Raw genomic sequence first — 18,635 nt, 5'->3', positions numbered from 1 at the left:
TCCTGGTCTTCTCAGGAAGACAATTGCAAAGCATTGTGACATAAGCCTCTCTTCAAAGGTAGATGCTTACAGTTTTCAAAACCATCTTGTCTTTAATGATGCCACCTTCACTCCTACTCTTTGGCTCATGCAGGGCCATCACTCAGGAGTAAATCCAAACAAATGACTCTGGCTAACCTAATTCCCTTCACAGCTGCATTCTGGGTGACAAATCACTTCTCTAGCTGCACAGACCCAGTCAGGAGCAGATATGGAAACTGGTCAGTGACAATTTAACCAGAAGTCCTGCTTTACCTCACTTTCAGATATATCTCCTAGAATTAGTTTTATTCTGCTCCCACTAACAACATACTGTTGTAAGCATCATCTGGCTAGGGTGCTACTGTCCTCTTATGAAGGTCAAAAACAGGCAGAAGAGACACACTCATTATATTCAATTTCCTTAATTTTCCTGTAAAATCATTTCCTCTCCGCCAGCATAGAAAGGAGAGAGCAAATATATCACATTTAAATGTCCTACTTAAAGGTATCTGAATTGAGGCTAGTGTGGATTTTCCCCAGAGCATTGCTTACCATCGTGCCTGGTACCCTCTGACATATCTCTGAATGGTGATGGCAGCCTTCCTCATACGCATGTACTTCTTTCTCATCAGCCAGCCCCGGATTGTCTTTTGGATGCGGATACAGGCAGCTCTCAACTTATCTGCCCTTATTTTTTCAAGATAGGCTACTTGACCAGCCCGGAAAAATATTTTTGTCTTACCAAACTGGTACTTATCCTTGTCCTATTTTCAGAGGTAAAAAGATGATCAGTTAGAGCATTAAATGTTAGCAGATTTAAAAAAAAAAAAAAAGACATGAAGGCTAAATGAAAGTACCATCAGTAAAGAGGCAAATTTACCTGTGTAATATTTAAAGTAAATCTAGACTTGAATTAGCTAGTGAAGGAGAGTATTTTCTCTGCATGATTCTGTTAACAAATTAATGTAAAAAGGTCACAAGCAGGGCCTGAAGAAATAAAACAAGGTATTTGCTTAAAGAAGAATGCCACAAAGTTTGTGAATGACATGGAAGGCTATAAGAGATGAAGAAGAGGCCCAGAGGATGAAAGTGATACAGGCAATGCACATTTGAAATTTCTTGCTTAAGCAGTGGAAACTGCCCAATTTCAACCATATTATACAGCACAAAGAAAGCAGCTCAGGCTTCAAACGTGTACTCATCATTTACTGACACCAGGACTGAGCCAGAACAAAACACAGCTATGCTCCTGAAACACATCTGAAATTTCAGAACTAAAGCAGGAAGAGAATAATATTTTATCTCTGCATGGCTGCTGCCCTCCTTAGGGGGAAATCCTGAGACAACAGAAACCATAGAAAAGTACGATAAAAAAATTATTTTGTTGATTTATTGATGCCAAGTTGAAATGAATGGCAAAAGATTTTAGTTAAGTCCAGCCAATGACACAGAATTCAGAAAGTCAACCTGTCTGCAGAATACTTATTTTTCTTATTTCCATAAACATCTTAACATTGGCATTGTACTTCAACAAGGTGAATTTCTTGCTTTTGTATCTTTAGAAAACTTTATTTCTTTCTCTTCTGCGTAAGTCTCAGTTAATCACCCTCTACTTGGGCAATACTTAGAACTGTCTCTTTGTAGCCTGACTTCCTCCACTGCTCATTGGTTCTTAAAAAATCCCAAGAAACCACATCAATTCAGGTGCAATTCTGGTGCTAATGGCATAGTCTGGAAACGAAGGGCTGCAAAAGGAGGTAAGAGTTAAAGCAAGGGGCTGCTGTGGTATGACAAAGGCTGATGGCACTCAGCAAGGAGACCTATCTTTATTCCTTCAGATTCCAAATGCTTTAAGGACTACATCTAGTACCAGAATCAGCTTCTCCAGGACATTTTTACATGTCTGCTTTCGGTCACTCAGGACATCTTTCTGCTTCATCAGAACACGGTAACGGCTGAAGAACTCTTGGTATGTCCACCTGTTCCATAAAACAGAGATGGCGTCAGCTCAAACAACAAACAATTCTCTTACAAAAAATAACTGTAGCTGAAAACAATCTAAAAAGCTGCAAACACACCTGGAGGGGAAACCAGCTGCACTGATTCGGATGGTCTCCAGGACACCGCAAGCTCTCAGCTGCTGCACTGCTCGCTTTTCGTCAAATCTGTGTGGGATTAAAAAGAACCTGTGGGTGTGGGGTTAGTGTTACCCAGTGCCTTTGGATCCGTGGGATCTGACAACTGGATAGCAAGTACAGGTAGTGCTTCCACAACTCAGCAATAACAGAGAACAGCCTGATCACAGAATTCAGAATTGCCTGAGCTGCTTCAAGAAGCTCATCTACAGAGGCCTTGTCCCATTTCTCACCAGCCTGCCTGACACACGTGGTCATGGAGGTCTTTTTGTGCCCAGCTGTTAAACAGGCATTTGAGAAAAGCTCTGAGCAAATTCATATATGAAAAAAGATTAGGAATAACTGGAAATAAGAAAACAACGTAATTAGTAAAAGCAAATTCCAGCAAATGTAAGATATGCTGTCAGTCAAATTCAAAACAGCTAAACTGAAATTGCAGGTATTTCTCACATATCACCATGCAAGAAAAAAAGCTCACAAAGAACCCTCTACTCCACAACATGCCCTGCTGTAAGCACATATCAGCACGCACATAACAACAGAAATGAGGCACACCATTGCACTCCCGACTGAGCAATGTTTAGCACAACCTCAACCCTGAGTCCTTGGGGAATTCCCTCCGAATCCCAGGCCTACATGAACCATACACAAACCAACTTACGTGAATGGAAACTTGAAGTCGTTAGGCTTAATACAGCGCACGTAGTGTGGAGTTGTAGCGTTCAGGGTTTCCATCAGCAGATGAAGAGAGTTTCGAAACTTATTGAAAAAGAAGGGGAAAACATCAAGGAATAATCTCAACTGCCATGTTTGAAAGAATCTCAGGAAGTAGACTGAGCAACACTTGCTTATTCGTGATAGTGCTTTTGGTAGAAAACACAACATCAACTTGTTTTTGTTATGGCAACAGATACTAGATCCAGATATCATTTTGGGGTGAACTACATTACAGCCAGAGCTCTAAATGCTAGACTTTATGGGAGTAAAACTCCCTACAGGCATGTGATAAATTACAAAAACATGTGATAAACTGATTTATTTTCAGCTTCTGCCTATCTCTTCTATGCTAAAACTTGTCCAATCCATCTCTTCATGAGTGAACTTCATGGCATTACTAAACAGCCATTTAATTTTATATCAACTTCAAATAAAATTTAAAATCAACAGAAAAGAACAATTATAATTTGCTTTGGCTCCAGTGATTCCAGTGTCACACCTACTGATGAGAACTCTGGATGATATTCTAGAAGTCCCAGACAAAGGGAACTGCTCAATAGCACAGTGGTACAGACTGGCAAGTACATTAAAACTGAGTACCAAACTGTCACAAAAAGTTCTCATTGGCTTCAATGAATATTCCAAGGGACAATCCACCATACATAAAGCGCTAGCTGAGGACAAATCCATCCTGAGAAAACATCTGTTAAATCTGTTGATTGGAAATTAACAAAGAATTCAGCCATACCGATTTACACACTTTTAATACAATTCTGGCACATACAGATGGATATTTTATGTTTAGCCCTCTGTGAGTTTTCTGAGGATTGAACCCATACTTTTGAATTGAGTCAATGAATGTGAAAACTACCAAAAAGACACAGTACAAGATTTTCAAAGCTTCTCAGCATCCAACCTGTTAAACCTACCTCGCAAAAACATTAGTTTCTGATTTGGCACCACATTAAGAATTGAGCTCCCTGAAACTCTGGCCCAAATTATGTTAGTAATTATGGTATATTTGCATTAACTGTATGTCACGAACAACTGCAGTGGTCCCAAAATCACTAGGGACCCCAGGAATCACTAGCCTACCCAAACACCTACTGGACAGAGGAAGGTAAAAAGCAAGATTATTTCACACAGCTGCATCCTTAAACTCACCTGATGTCCCACAGTTTTCTTATGCTCCTTGCTAGTTTGACCTGGCCTGGCCTTGGCTGGTTTTACAGGAGTTCGAGACAACGGCACACGGCCTGAAGAGGTGGCTGATGTGGGACTGATGACCTTCTCCTCATCCTGGAATAACTCTGGCAGCAGCTTAAACTGGTATAACAGCAAAAAAAAAAAATCACAGAGAGTAAGAATGCAGCAAGTGATGGCACACATTTGTGCTTAAGGTGGTTACAAACCAGGCTCTGTTTTCTTCAATGCCACATAGGAAAACAGGAATAAATAGCAATCAAAACTATTGATTGCTTTAATTTTAAAATTTAAAATATTAAAATATTTAAAAATAAATAGCAAACAAAGTAAAATAGCATTCAAGATAGCAGTACAGTGAATGGGTCATGGTTTAATACTAAAAATGTGTGGATTTGATCAGTGAGTCTCCTTCTGAAGATAAAATTCTGATTTGAGTTTTCTTTTCAAAGAGCCAGCAATAGCTTCCACGTGAAACTGTCAGATACTGACAGCAGTTTTGTAAGTACCAACTGCAATTATATATGGCTGCTTTGACGATAGAGGGAAGCAACGAGGTCCTTTCGTATTCCAGTGGTGCATAAAATTTCTTTGTGTGGTTGTGCAATATATAGGACACTGAATAACCCTGCAAGCAACAAAGATTATTCCTCCTCTATCACTCTAAATTGAAACAAGAGGAATCATCAGCTAAAAAGCTGTCAGCTAAATTCACGTGACTGAAGAGCTGCTATCAGACCTGTGGGAGTGGAAGAAAAACCTGAAAAATCTTTCCACCTATCATTCAGATCTTCCGGTTCCCTTTCTCTAATGACTACAAAATACACCCATAGATAATAGCTGCCTTGAGATAACTTGTAACTAAAAATAACACCATCAGGTCTTTCTACCAAAAATGGCATCACTTCAGAAGCATGACAAAAATAAGAAAATCTGAACTTCTCTATCTGTCAGTGAATAATCATTCATAGCATCTGTGCACTTTCCCACAAGAGACAGGAACATTCATTTCATAATGCTAAAGGTGCTTGGGCTAAGTACAACCTAAAAAATAAAAAATTGCTTTTGCCTTTTGGTGAGCATGCATGATATCCAACAAAACATGCTGTGCAACAAAATGGTATTTGTGCTCTGTTGTGTGCCAGATGGGCTAGCAGAAGGCATCAAACAAAAATTCTGTGCTAGCATCTAGCACAGAACTCTAGCTTAACATAATGGCTCTGAATGTTATAAAGATATCCTAAATCACTGGATTTAAAGAGGAGTATTGCAATTCAGCTTTATCTCACCTAAGTCTCACAGGTCAAGAGCACTATTACCTTAGATTCCCTTAAATTACCACCTTAGCTCTGGATGAATGACATCTCCAGAGGGTGATTTAGCCTGTCTCCTTCCACTGACTGGACAAAGACTTTAGGATGTCTGGAAAGCTCATTCAGCTGCCTGCAGTCAGACAGTATGAAGCTATGTTTGTAGCCATCTAAATTACATAGCTGAGTCCTTTAATTCCATATAGGAACTTTTTTGAATGCAATACGCTTTGTCTGAAAGTACCGATGCTTTAATGCAACAAGGGCAAAGGTGAGGAAGAGGTTCCCAGTGTCTGAGTGCTGGATGGATGAGCTCTAAGCTACACATTCCCTCCCTCTTCCCACTCCTGAGAAAGCCTGTCTGTAAAAATGGATAAGTACATTTCAAAATCACAATTTTCAGTTACTGCATACAGAAGAAAGGTGCAACATACAGCAGCAGAGGTCAACAGGAGAGCACTGCTGACAAGATCCACACTGTAGGGGCACTTCTGTTTTGGTTTGGGTTGTTTTTTTCCTATCTTATCAGTTTTCTTTGTTTTACAGAACACTAGGAGTGTTCAAAGAGAGGGAAAACACTGATCAAAGGGCAGATAATTCACAGGGTAGAAAACAAGCAAGCATTTTTCCCCTGTAATTTTTTCCAACTACTTGACATTCTGCTGATATAATCTTACTGACAATTTCTTTCAATACAGATCCACAATAGAAGATCTTAACAACATGCCAGTAGCAAGCACAGAAGCTGAGGACATGCATGTACTTTCATGATACATGCACACAAACTGAACTGATTCAAGCAGGTGCTGTGGGTGGATTTAAAGAGAAAGCCAAAATATATAATTCAACACTACACTGCCTGCCAAGAGAAGAGTTTGTCATGCACTTCAGAGAGCAAAGAAGCATTTGAGCTGTATGTTCAAACCCCTAGCAGCGAGAGTGGGCATGGGCAGGATGACAGATGATGCACTCAGTTGAGAATTACCTTCTGTTGAATGTGCACAGCAAACCCAGAGAGGAGCAACAACAAAGAAAGAACAAAAATCAGCAATATGATCATATTTAAGTTACTAATAAACAGGGTCTGCTGAAAAATAAAAATGAGACATTCTCAAATTCAAATTTTGGAAAACATTTTGGTAAAATTTACCATTGGGAAAAATTGGTCTTGTTTTTTATCACTGAGACTGGACTGACTTATTATAGTGAGCTGGCAGCCCCCGAGCTGCTGCAGCGCTCCCTACAGCAAAGCAACTACCTGACATGTTTCAGTGCTTCTCTCAGAGGAAAGTTTGCTGTAGTTCTTTCATTATACTACACATTTTAATCATTTAACTTCATAAATCAGCTCAGGATACAAACAAAAGAAGAAAGTTGGAATTCTTGATAGAATAGCATAATTTTAAGCAGTCTGTCCTTGATACCAAGCTTCCTGGGGCACTAGAGCTAGCAAATTCCCAAGGGTCATCACACCACAATGTTAAGTTAATTGACTTTACCTTTCAAAAGAGCACAACCAGCATTTTTTACATTAAAAAAGCAGATAATGCCACTGAAGGCTTGTTCTATAATATTACTTCAAGCAAAGTATTTCCATTCAGATATTATCTGTCATAGACATTGAGAAGGTGAGGCTCACTAAGTTCTGGTTCATGTCCTCCATGTTTGTAGATTTCCTTCCTCTCATTTTGCTTCTGGGACAGAACTTGTCTCCTGCAACACTATTCTGCTCAATTGTCAGGCCATAAGCAAGCAGTTTCTGCTTTCAGATTAAAAAAGCCTTAACTGCTAAGCCTTCTTATGGTACTACAGTATATTAGAGGGAAAAAAAAAAGGGAACATTTTGATCTATTGAAATCAGTGGCTAAATACATACAGTTCTCAGCTGGAAAAAAGGCTACAGGACTTCCTAAATTCAAATGGATAAACAAGTAAATGTGATATAAACTATGTTCATCTTCAGTCAAGGGAGAAAAATTTCCTGGTTTTATGAAAGATTTCTTAACTTAAGGCTTTATAATGCTTAACTCAAGGCATTATAACTACAGAGAGAAACAAAAAGAATCCTTATACTAACCTTACTTGATTTTAGGACCTTAATTTGTTCTTCATAAACTGTGTCCTTGTTCTTTTCCAGAAAGCCTTCACACTGATATTCCACCTGAAAAGAATTGTTTAAAAAAACCCCAAAAACTAAGTATGTAATAAGTAGCACAGAATCCACATCTATAACATTCACATTAAAATATAATTCTTCTGGATGTTGAAATTATCTGCTGAAAATGCAGATCTTGCTCCAAGACAGTGCTTTCCAGTAACTGTTAAACATCAAAACATATAGAGAGGAATACTGCTATTGCAGTAGACCTGATATATCTCTGCAGAGCGGTGCCTGTGGTAAGACAGCATGACTGAATGGTTACTGTAAAGGCGAAGAATCAAAATTTGTATTAAGCATGTCTGTACTGAAGTCATCAGGACTGCAAAATTGTGAGAAACCTGGGTACAACTGAGAACAAAATATCTCATCTCATTACCTGACAGGCAATTAGTAAATCTGCCTGCAAGTTGTTAGGAAAATGTCTATTTGCACTCAGAAAGATTATTTGTTTGAGAATCAGTAAGTCTGCCTGTTGTGACAACACCCTGTGAGAACACGTGGCCTTTCTCTATCACAGGGCCACAGATTCTTGATCAAAAACCGGCCGGAGCTTCACATAAAAACCTAATATTCCACAGTCCTAATTCCAGGCTGAACAAAAACTGAAAGTTCCAGTCACAAGTTTACACCTTAGAATTCAAAGACAGTTAGCATAAGGATGGCAACTCTGCTTTCAGGTCTCGCTCTGATCTTGTCTCAGCAGAAGTGCAGGCTAAAAAAACACAATAGCGAGCCATTAAAATGACTCTGCTCTTTCAGAGCAGACAAACCGGCGTCCATCAGCAGACATCTTCCAGTACTGCCACTTAATAATTCCTACACAATCACACTATCCCCCAGGCTGCAAAACAACATCTAATATATTCCTAGGAGGAACACAAGGGGATTTTCCAAGGTCTGCCCATAACTCAAAGCCCACTGCACGTTATTTCAGGTACCACTTATGTTCTTACTGCGGAGATGATGCCACGAGAGGGCAGCAAGATCTCTGCTTTCTCCCAGAAAAGATGACGACAAGGCACGCAGCTCCCTCACATGTCAGCTACAGTCTTATTTTTTCAAGATGTCTGTCTGTCCTCACATAAGCACACAGGAAAGCACACGTTGCTTGGCACACACAATGCACTGGGGCTCAGAGCTCAGCCAGTACCTGCCTGCAGCTCCTTTTAGCCTTCCTTGGACCACGATTCTCAGAGCAGGCACAGGAACATCCAATTTTCAAACATCAAACTTTAGACTATTGAACGGTATAAGAAACATAAATTAAATCCTTCTTGTTCTCTCATGTAGCAAATGAAACAGAACTCACAAACCTGTGTATGGTCACAGAGCTCTCAGGGCTTTCATTAAGATAACACCAGAAACAACAAGAATAGGATCTCTCCTGTGTAATTTGAAGAACCTCTGAGAAATCAAGAGGAGGCAAATAAAGTACTCCAGGCCCTCTAGTCAGCACATCCAGACTGATGATAAGAATTCCGGAGCTTGCGCAAGCTTGTAGCCACAGCTTTTTGACAAAGCTGACAAAATTCTGAACCACCTTCTTTATTTAACAGGACGAGTATCTTAAACTGGATTTTATCTTTTTTCTTTCAACCCAGCTGGGTTGTGTGCTGTCAGGGCTGGACAGCACATGCACTCCACTGAGTTTGCCAGAAGCAGCTGCTCACTGACCAGAAGAGGCGAAAGGCGTGAAGAGCGAGACTCCAGCGATAACAGCGGGATGTGTTGTTAGCTTGTTGCCTGTTTGCAGCAAAGCTGGCATTCATTTGTTGTTGGTCTAGCTAACACTATGGATAGATTCATGATTTTCTATTTTGCCTAATGTAATTGGGATTCATGTTGTGACTTGCAAATGCACATTTTGAACAAAGGACGGTGAGTGATTACAGCATGTGATAGGAGTCAGGAGCTCTTGTTTGTCTTCCTGGCTCTGCACAGCTGCCAGCTCAACTTTCTTTGGAGCTGGTGTACAGGCGGGCAAGAAGCCGAGCAGAAAATTAGGCTGCTGTCCACCAGTCAGCCCGTCAGCTTGTTCTTTCTGCCTCGTGGCCAGTGGGAATGCTTCCTGGGCACTCCCTACCCCACCTCATCTCACTGAACGGCATTAACCAAAAACTGCTGCTGAAACCACACCAGCTGAAGTGGCTCACCCTGACTGAACTGAGGGAGAAAGCAATCAGCTGAAGCCTCCAGCAGATTGAACGGTGCTGTAACAGGCACACAGAGCCGATAGCTTCATGAACTGGCATGAGATACAGAAACAGAAACATCTGTCAATTCACAGCCCCAGTTTTGCATCCAATTTGCAGACGGGTTTCACCAGGCGGTGGGACAGCCCAGCATCTGTCCCATACACATCTGAGCAGTTCCTAGGCACAAGCTTCCCCCAGGCTGGGAACACCACAGCCCTGCTCCCTGGTGCAGCACTTGTCTCAGTCTCTCCCTCACCACCCCCCACCTGCACATCTGAAAAGAGCTAACCAGCAGAAAACTCCTTACCTTGTCAGCAAAGTGTTTGATGATAAAAGCCTTATTGGATAAACGTGGTTTTTCAAAGAGGGCACATTTATTCAAATGAGTATTGTACAGTTTTTGGGCCCACGTGTCATCCGAGCCTTTTGGCATCTACATAAGAGAACACAAAGCCATTTAAAATGTCCTGCAAACTTTTTCAGTAGCAAAGGAAACTAAGGAGGTGGGCACAATATTTTTCAGTTTGCTTTCAAACTCTGGCTCCTCGGATTTCCAGCACTGCCCTAAGCAAGTAGCCACGTCCTTGCTTTCCAGACACTGTGGACTCGGCACAGCCCTTATCGCTGCTACGCGACACGTACGATGCTCACAGCACTTACAGTGTCACACACACACGCCGGTGAGGATCCCAGAGAAATGGTACCTGACTGACAGTGGGTCAGAATTTATCTACCACCACCAGGCTGAGTTCCCGCTGAATTATCATAGACTCATTAAGGTTAAAAAGAAAAAGAAAAACATGACTAAAATCATTTTTTCTCCTTCTCTGATTGCCAATTCTGTTTCTACATTCCTTAAAGTATTTAAACAGCAGAGCATCAAAATAATGGCTATATACAGATTATTTTTCCCTGTGAGGCCCCAGGTAGCAGGATAGATGATGACTTCTTTCTCTATGAAAGCCCTTGAAAACACACCTTGCATTCCTCGTCTAACAGATCCAGAACTCCCATTTTGGCTTCTATGAGGTTGATGCAAGGCTGATTGTCATAGAAATCAATCAGGGTCCATGGTATTTGTTCTTTCATGTATTCTTCTTGTTCCAGCTTAAACACATGCTATGGGGCAAAAAGAAAACAGTTTTCCGTGAAACAAAATGCAGAATAAATACATCAAACTCCCACTTGAATTCACCTTGGCACATTTAATCCAGGCTGTCAAGTGGTGCACAAGTTAAACTGAATAAACCTTTTATCAAGTAAGTGTATGAAAGACAAATTAACCTTTTTTTCTGGCCTAAAAACAACAGACTGAATTAATGCATTCATCCATACTCTGTGCATATAAGGTCTGCTTTTCCTTCTCGCACATTGTTCCACAGTTACTATAAGCTTCTTTTTCTAAAAATAACACAAGACCCTGAAAAAGCTTCAGAACAGGAACAGCAACTTTTAAATTGGGATTTGACACACACTTATGATTTCAAATTGACGAATATTGCTCTATTTCAAGTAAAATTACACAATAAACCTTTTGTGTTTTCTTGTAAAACAGCCGTTCCATTTTCTCTCAAATGACTGATAAGTTTTTCCGGAGATGACGTATTACACTAAATATACTCCCAGCAAAAACCTGCAAGAATGACTAAGAGTATTAGCACAACAAATTTTGTGGAAAATGCATCTGGTACCAAGATCAATAAAAACGGTGTTGGATAGTTTTAAAAATGTATTACTGAAAAAAAAAAAGCAAAAAAAAAAAGCCCCTGCACAGCTTAAAAAAATGTGCATAGGAAATAAACTTCAGGAAAAAATACATGATAAAATATTAAACAAGGAAACTGTGGTCTTAACAGCACAAGCATGCTTTTTAAGAATTAAAAATACTGCTGATTCCACTTATTTTAAATTATATTTTATCATCTATTTAAATTTTAATGCATACCAACTGCTGTAACAGGCAAAAATAAATTCAAAACATATCCCAAGCAACACCAAAGAGCAGCACTACAGGCACTATATAGGGGGTAGCCAGCAACACCTATAGTTTTGGAATCAGCCTTAATTGCCCCCTTAATTCAGCTCAGAAGTCCATAAACACTCGCAGTTTTCCAGCACACACCAGTAAGACAGCACAAGCCGCCCTGACAAAGCAGTTTATCCTTTTTATTTCATTAGCTTAACATGATCCTTTCCAAAACAGCGCTCCTTAACAGTGCCCGTGGGAGCCCTTCCATGCTCATCCACTTAACAGCTGCATTACATGCAAGTTAATTCCTGACAGGAAAGTAAATGATAACATTTTATTGGTGCATCGTATCTAAGCCATCTACACATAAACCCATTTCTTTATTATAAAAAATTAGCAGTTTGTGGAATGGTTCTCTCAGCAAGGGTTGACCAACGTGCTGTCCTAGGGGCCCTTACATCATGCTTGCTGCACTAATCCACAGCACCACCTGCTCCATTCTGCCCAATGTGTAGGGAAGCAGAGCAAAGACTTAACAAAAACCTGGCCAGCACAAAAGTACCAAGCTGTTAAATCAAAAGGCTGGATACTAGGGGAGGATCACAGCATCATAAAATAAAGCCACGCTGTAGATAGAGAAGATGTCACGGTTTCATGTTTATCTAAGTTGTGACATTTGTCAAAGCAACATCATCTTTAATTATCCCAATTCCCGAAGCCGTCCTTTCTCAAACAGCAGCACAGAAGCTGCCTCTTCCATCGTTCTGCGTCCTCCTGCCTCGAGTAAGAGACAAGAGACAAGCTGTTGGACGAGGGAGAGGATGGGGTGCAGGGCCAGCCCACGTGCTGCTTCAGCATCTCAGGCAGTGCATTTGCTGACTGCCAGCACCATCCCACAGGGATTTCAGCAACCAGTACATCTGCCTGCTGCACTGCATGTAGCAAAGGCTGCAGTCCTACGGGTCTGTGTCCACAGGGCCAGTCTGGCAGTTTACAAAGGAATCACACAAACACCTCTTGACTGCATCCTTTGTGAAACACGTGGGAAAGAGAACACGGGAGCAGTGATCCCATCCCAACAATAAACGAACCTTTATTATTTTCACAGAATGATTTTTTTTTCTGTAGAGCTGAGAAAACTCTGAAATACCTTATGCTTAGCAGTTACGACATGCAGCTTATGGAGCTGAAGCCATCTGCAGCACTATAGATACAGAACCACCATTCCGGACCTGGGAAGCTAACCTCAGTTCCAACATGCTGCTTACTCCCAATCCGTGTCCCTGCCGCTGGGATAAACAATTGCTAAGGGTGATCCAGTTCTGCAAATACACACCACCACTGAAGTGCTCTTATAAATATAGTTCAAAGCTATTCCAGCACTGCAGCACAGCCTAGCAACAGGCCTGGCATAAATAACTTGCCTCATCATTATGCAGGTAAGATATATAATTAAAAATGTCACTGAGGCTGACAGGAGAGAGAGAATCATGATCTCTCTGAAGGAGGGAGAAGAGGCACTTCTTGCCACACGTCAGTGATCATCTTAAGGACATGACTGTAAACCCTCAAAAAATAATGCCATTTGCAATAGGAGAGAAAGTGAGCAAGGCAGATTTCCAGCAATGAAGTTCTGCTCTCTGCTGTCAGTGTAGAGACTCTTGTTGCAGGTTATAAAGACACAACTAACTCAAACTTCATCCATACGGTGTTCTCATTGACAGGCAATCTCAGGGTCTTAATTGCTAGGCACTGCTTCTGTCTTACAATTGTTACTGTGATCAGAATTTCAAATAGTCCCAGAGCAGCAGTTAGTCATAAAATCTATTTTCAGGAGATAGTCAATCTTTCCCCAGCCCCTAAAACCCACGGCCAGGACAGCTGGTTAATAGACTGAAGGAATTCATCCTAACCACTGGGGACCCAATTAGCAGAATGGACTTTGGTGAGAGGAAAGGGAAGAGGAAATGCCAGTAATTTCCTTCTTACCATATTGAACTGCTGCTGCAGTTTTTCATTGGCATAGTTGATACAGAACTGTTCAAAGCTGTTGATTTCAAATGTCTCAAATCTGAAAGTAGATATTCAACAATATTTGTTCAGTGAAAAGACAGATTAAATGATTTCACAACTTTAAATTCCCTCCCAGTGATCGAATTCATTGCATTATTCTAGGCATAAAAACCATAACCATGTAACAAAGCACATGGGGAAATAGCAAGTCACAGAGCAAGTTCAGAAATGCTTTTTCGGCAGGGATGAAGAACACAGGGAAGACATCGATGTTCCTAGAGAGCACGTTAGTTACCTCTGTCAACTCTGACCATGAGGTGACAACTGGCATACGACCTTCTCCAATACAATACATAATGGAACAACCAATATAAAAAATTTGAAATCCCACAGTAGATGTCAAACTTAAAAGTCAAGACAAAGATCTTGGATGGCTTATCAAAACTAAACACCTACTCACTTCACCTGGAAAAAGCAACAGGTAAGGGTTTGTTTTAGGGTTTTTTTTTTGTGTTTTGACTTTTTGGTTGGTGTTTGTTTGTTTGTTTGTTTGTTTAATCCACACAGTGCAGCATGACAAAGACCAAAATAATTTGTGGTAGATAATCATGTAAGAGGTAATGCACCTCTAGCAAAAAGACTCACCCATAGATGTCCAACACTCCAATGAAAGAATGTTGCTTTACAGTAGAATGAAGGGCTTTGTTCACGTGATCTACAATCCAGTTAAAGAGATTAGCATAGATATGTTTGGCAAGTGCATCTCTGGCATTGATGGCATGGAGTTTAGAAACTGGCTTGATGTAGGTTTCAGTGGCAGTTGCAAGCTTTCTATGGCAAAGCCAGTGAGCCATCTCTTCATACTCCACACCCATGAGGTCACAGAAGATGGTGAGGGGATCATGTTTGGGCTAATAAAAACAAAATCATTAGGTCTTGAAATAGCATTACTGGTAGCATACATGCAGTCACAATCAGAAGAACTGCCTGCCTGCAGTGATCTAACCATAAGCAGCAAGTGCAGCTCCCTTAGCTTATCTTTCTCCAGAGCACAAGTTCCCTACCCACATATCACATTCACAACACTGAAGTAAATTACTGAAACAGTTTCCCCAAAGGCATTTCCCTGTACCTGTGTTCGTAAAAAGTCCCACACAGGCAACGTGCAACCCCCACAAAAATGAATCATCTAGCTTCCCAGGGACGGACTTTGCATTTTGAATACCTCTAACTGTCTTAGTTTTGAGTAAAATGCAGAGGACAGGGCATCAGCTATGTGCTTATGACAGAACGGACTACAGCTTCTGTGTAGTGCTCTCCTCTAACCATATACACCATGGCAGGGAGTGACAGGTAATGAAGGCTCACAGCTCAAGCTAAGAATGAATACGAAGAAGTGTCAAAGTGATTTAGCATTCTGGTCTCAGAATTTAAAGGAGTATTTTCCTGCTGAAGTCTGGAGACAAATGTTAAGAGATCAGAGAACAGAAAGGATGTTGCCAAACTCTCAGATTGGACTTAAAAATGTTAAATTAAAAAAAAAAAAAAAAAAAAGACCTTTGGTTTATGGTGTCAAACCAACTAGCATGGTTTGCACAGTGAAATGGGAATGGGTATATAACATTTCTGCATAAAAATCAGTGCAGAGGGTTTACTTCTCAGTGAGTTAAGTCACCATACTTCGTTACTAACGAGCAAACCAGAAGAGAAATCAAGGACAGACAGGTCTTTCCTTTGAAGGAATTCCCCTAACACTACTTCCTCATCATATTCACCTCGCACTCTATGGCTCAAGAGCATGCTGACGTGAAGCATCTTGACAAGAACAGATTATAGGGAACCGTTACTACATGCCCAATAACTTCGAGTACATCAGTTTTATCTTCCTTTTTCTATGTCCTTCTGCTTCTCTGGGGCTTACTGCAGTTCTTAGGGCATACAGTCCCCAAGGCAGTGCTGTCACACCCCTAAAATCCAGTTAACCGAGCACATCTTCTTTGGGCTTAGCCACACCACTTTAACTGGCTCAGAAAACAATAATAAAGCAATAACAACAAAAATAACAAGAACTGCACAAGAGTTCCACATTAGGGTTACTCAAAGTGACATTAAAGTGATTAATTCACACAGCATGGTGTGGAGACATTCACTGAGCTCCCCAAAGCACACCCTTGCATCACTGCAGTGAGACCCATCTGGATGGCGGCAGAGCTCTGCACAACACAGCTATTGTCAGAGAACAACACAGCTCAGGTAGCTGAAGGCAGGGAGCAGACATTTGTCTCTGCCTGCTACATGCTTACCACATCAGGATAGGATTGCACAGGAACTTTCAGCTTTGTATTATTCATTCAGTGGGATTACTGCATCGGGGATATTCATTACAATCCAGGCTACCTCATCATGTTCTGGGCCTCATCTGCTTCCCACCTGCGATCATCAAATGATGCTTCCTTTGTAGTCAAAACCTTTTTAAGACACATCAAAGAGCTAGACCATGGTTGTGGTTTCACAGCAACTATCTGTTAGATTCCTCAGGTGATGTCAGAGCAGGCACACTAATTAGCTGTGGTCCTACGGAGGACCTGTTGTCTCCAGAAACTGCTACTGCAGATGCTTGAGAAATCAACTGCTAGCAAGGTGAAAATAAAGCCTGCAACTGCTGCTACTCTTTGAAGAGAGAATGATGAAGGCTGTGTAGTACAGCAGTAGGCATTCAAGGAAAGGCAGAAGGAGAAACTGCTCACTTGTAAATCCAAGGAAAAGAAGAGTGACAAGAATAGAACAAGCCAGATCTTTTTTGCTTCCCTTCTCCAGAATAATAACTTCAGTAAGAAGCTTTGGTCTTTACTGAGTAAAGAAGTTTCGCCCTTATCAGACTTCATACTTCTCAATGTGGACTTCCAGAAAGTTAATAAATGACTGAAAAAGCCACGATAATCTTAAATGCATCACATGAATCACATCTGTATATCCTTGGCTCCCATCTAGACAACCCAGAGGACTTTGCAATACATTTGCTTTGCAATTATTTGGCTGGTTTGGTATTTAACATAAAGCAGCCCATCCTGCAAACCATTTACTGTTGGCAGGGAATGTATTCATGTAGGAATATAAAGATCTAGATATCTGCCCAGGATTTCAAAGCTAGTCTGTCTAGAAGACCTTTCTAGGACAGACCAATTACAATACTGAAAAGAAATTAAGGCAATCACAGTTATAATACAAAGAATACTGTCTAAAGGTCGTAAACTAAGAAGAGTTGGATCCACTTCCAAAAAGAACATAAACAAATTAGAAACAACACAGTTTGCATTTTTATGTTATTACTTTTTTTTTTCCAGGAGAGATTCCTGCAAACAAGCAAAAGACAGGACTGCCAGAAGAGAAAGCACGCTCCTGAGCTCATCTACTACTTACAGGAATGGTGCAGCTGTCTGAATCCCGAGCTGCAAACTCCACATTGCCCAAGTGAAGGATGCCAGCAAGGATTCGAAAAATTCCCATCTGGTAGGAATCACTAATCCCTGCAAAAATGATGAATAAAATGTTTTGAGTGGAGAGAGAAGTAAAGAATCATGAGTCATGGCTGAAAAATTTTATGAAGAGGAGAAAAACTATACTAGTATGTGTGGGATTTTGTAAGAGAAATTGGTATTTGAACATGCTCCTTGGCTCCAATTCTATCAAAACCACCTTATTACCAGATGCAAAGTAGATCCAGAGAAATGAACTATTTAATTTGCTGTTTCAAAATGCTTTCCCAGAGACCTCCAACACTGTACTTTGGGTACCCAGCATTTATGTATGTTTATATTTGTTCTTCTACACTAGATATGTGATTGCACTGCAATTTAGTATCACCTAAAGACAATAAAAATATCTCAATCCCTGAATTTAGTTAAACAGTATCAAATACCAAGAAAACATACCCAGGCAACATGGAAAACATTTGCTGGTGTATCACATTTGGGATATGATTATATTTACTAGTTACCTAGCAAAGTGCAGGCTTGTCTGGTGTTCACCATTTCCTTAGCATCATCAATGCCATCAATCACAGGGCTTCCACCTTGCTTTGTGTAATGAAAGTAATTTGCATTCCCTGTAAGACAAAAACCAACTCTTTTACACACAGCAGTGCGGAAACTCAAATTAAGTTGCTCTTGACAAATGATTGAAACCTGATTTGAAATATCTCAGTATATTTTTTGTTTCCTGGTTCTTAGCATCCTCTTCATCTGGAGAACATTTCTTTCCTAGATTTAACAGTGCAAGTGAGTATTTTTAAGCTACACATTTCCTATGGCAGGCCCTCAAGCATACCCTTTACCTAACGTGGGTTCACACTTCCACACCTGTGGAATAGTGATTTTGCAAACAATTATTCCAAGCAGCTCAGAGGTAGGTACAGAATTGACAGCAGCAGCACTTTGGAGTTATTTGGCAGGTATTATTATGCTATTATTGCATGAGGACATTTTAAAAAATCTATTTTGTCCCTGTTATCTTCTCATCTCTCTTTTATAGCCCAGTTAAGTCTATGAGTATCTGTGATCCATTCTGGCTGAGAACTGGAGAACTGATGGCTTCATATCATTTGGGCAGAGCAATGGGCTTCACTGCGAGAAGTAGTTCTTGGATATTATATACATTTCTACAGTTTTTGTAGCCACACTTTCAGCTGCAGTAAGATTCTTTTTCTTCTGATCTACTAATGTTTCAAGAAAACTGAAAGAGGAGTCTGCACCATGGCTTCTTTAGCTATAATTACATCAGTTCCTCTTTCCCTGTGTCAGTAGGTGTGAATCCTAAATGTGCTAGGATGGTGTAGAAGATTAGAGCAACACTCAAAAAGCAGAAGGATATTTCAGAAATCACCACTGACATATTGAGCAGCCTTCCCACTAC

General features: G+C 40.5%; 1 protein-coding gene across 11 annotated transcripts in view; it reads right to left on the bottom strand.

Moving 5' to 3' along the window:
* The window catches only part of MYO5A (myosin VA), a 94,563-nt gene that overhangs the window by 32,927 nt on the left and 43,001 nt on the right, over window positions 1–18,635 (bottom strand). For 6 of the 11 annotated variants that reach the window (XM_042875870.1, XM_042875874.1, XM_042875877.1 and 3 more), the window contains exons 8-20: window positions 17,722–17,829; window positions 17,145–17,251; window positions 14,370–14,635; window positions 13,701–13,782; window positions 10,721–10,861; window positions 10,050–10,175; window positions 7,464–7,547; window positions 6,372–6,374; window positions 4,038–4,199; window positions 2,818–2,915; window positions 2,100–2,186; window positions 1,892–2,000; window positions 574–785 (exon numbers count right to left, since the gene is read on the bottom strand). In XM_042875870.1, coding sequence (XP_042731804.1) covers window positions 574–785; window positions 1,892–2,000; window positions 2,100–2,186; window positions 2,818–2,915; window positions 4,038–4,199; window positions 6,372–6,374; window positions 7,464–7,547; window positions 10,050–10,175; window positions 10,721–10,861; window positions 13,701–13,782; window positions 14,370–14,635; window positions 17,145–17,251; window positions 17,722–17,829 — 1,585 coding nt within the window. The remainder of the gene's footprint in view (window positions 1–573; window positions 786–1,891; window positions 2,001–2,099; window positions 2,187–2,817; window positions 2,916–4,037; window positions 4,200–6,371; window positions 6,375–7,463; window positions 7,548–10,049; window positions 10,176–10,720; window positions 10,862–13,700; window positions 13,783–14,369; window positions 14,636–17,144; window positions 17,252–17,721; window positions 17,830–18,635) is intronic. The other 5 variants (XM_042875872.1, XM_042875873.1, XM_042875875.1 and 2 more) reach the window with 1 other exon arrangement.

The sequence above is a fragment of the Lagopus leucura genome, unplaced genomic scaffold (assembly GCF_019238085.1).
Source record: "Lagopus leucura isolate 7727_CA_CO unplaced genomic scaffold, USGS_WTPT01 Super-Scaffold_100015, whole genome shotgun sequence".
Classification (NCBI taxonomy): Eukaryota; Metazoa; Chordata; class Aves; order Galliformes; family Phasianidae; genus Lagopus; species Lagopus leucura.
This window is presented reverse-complemented; position numbering and strand designations above follow the sequence as displayed.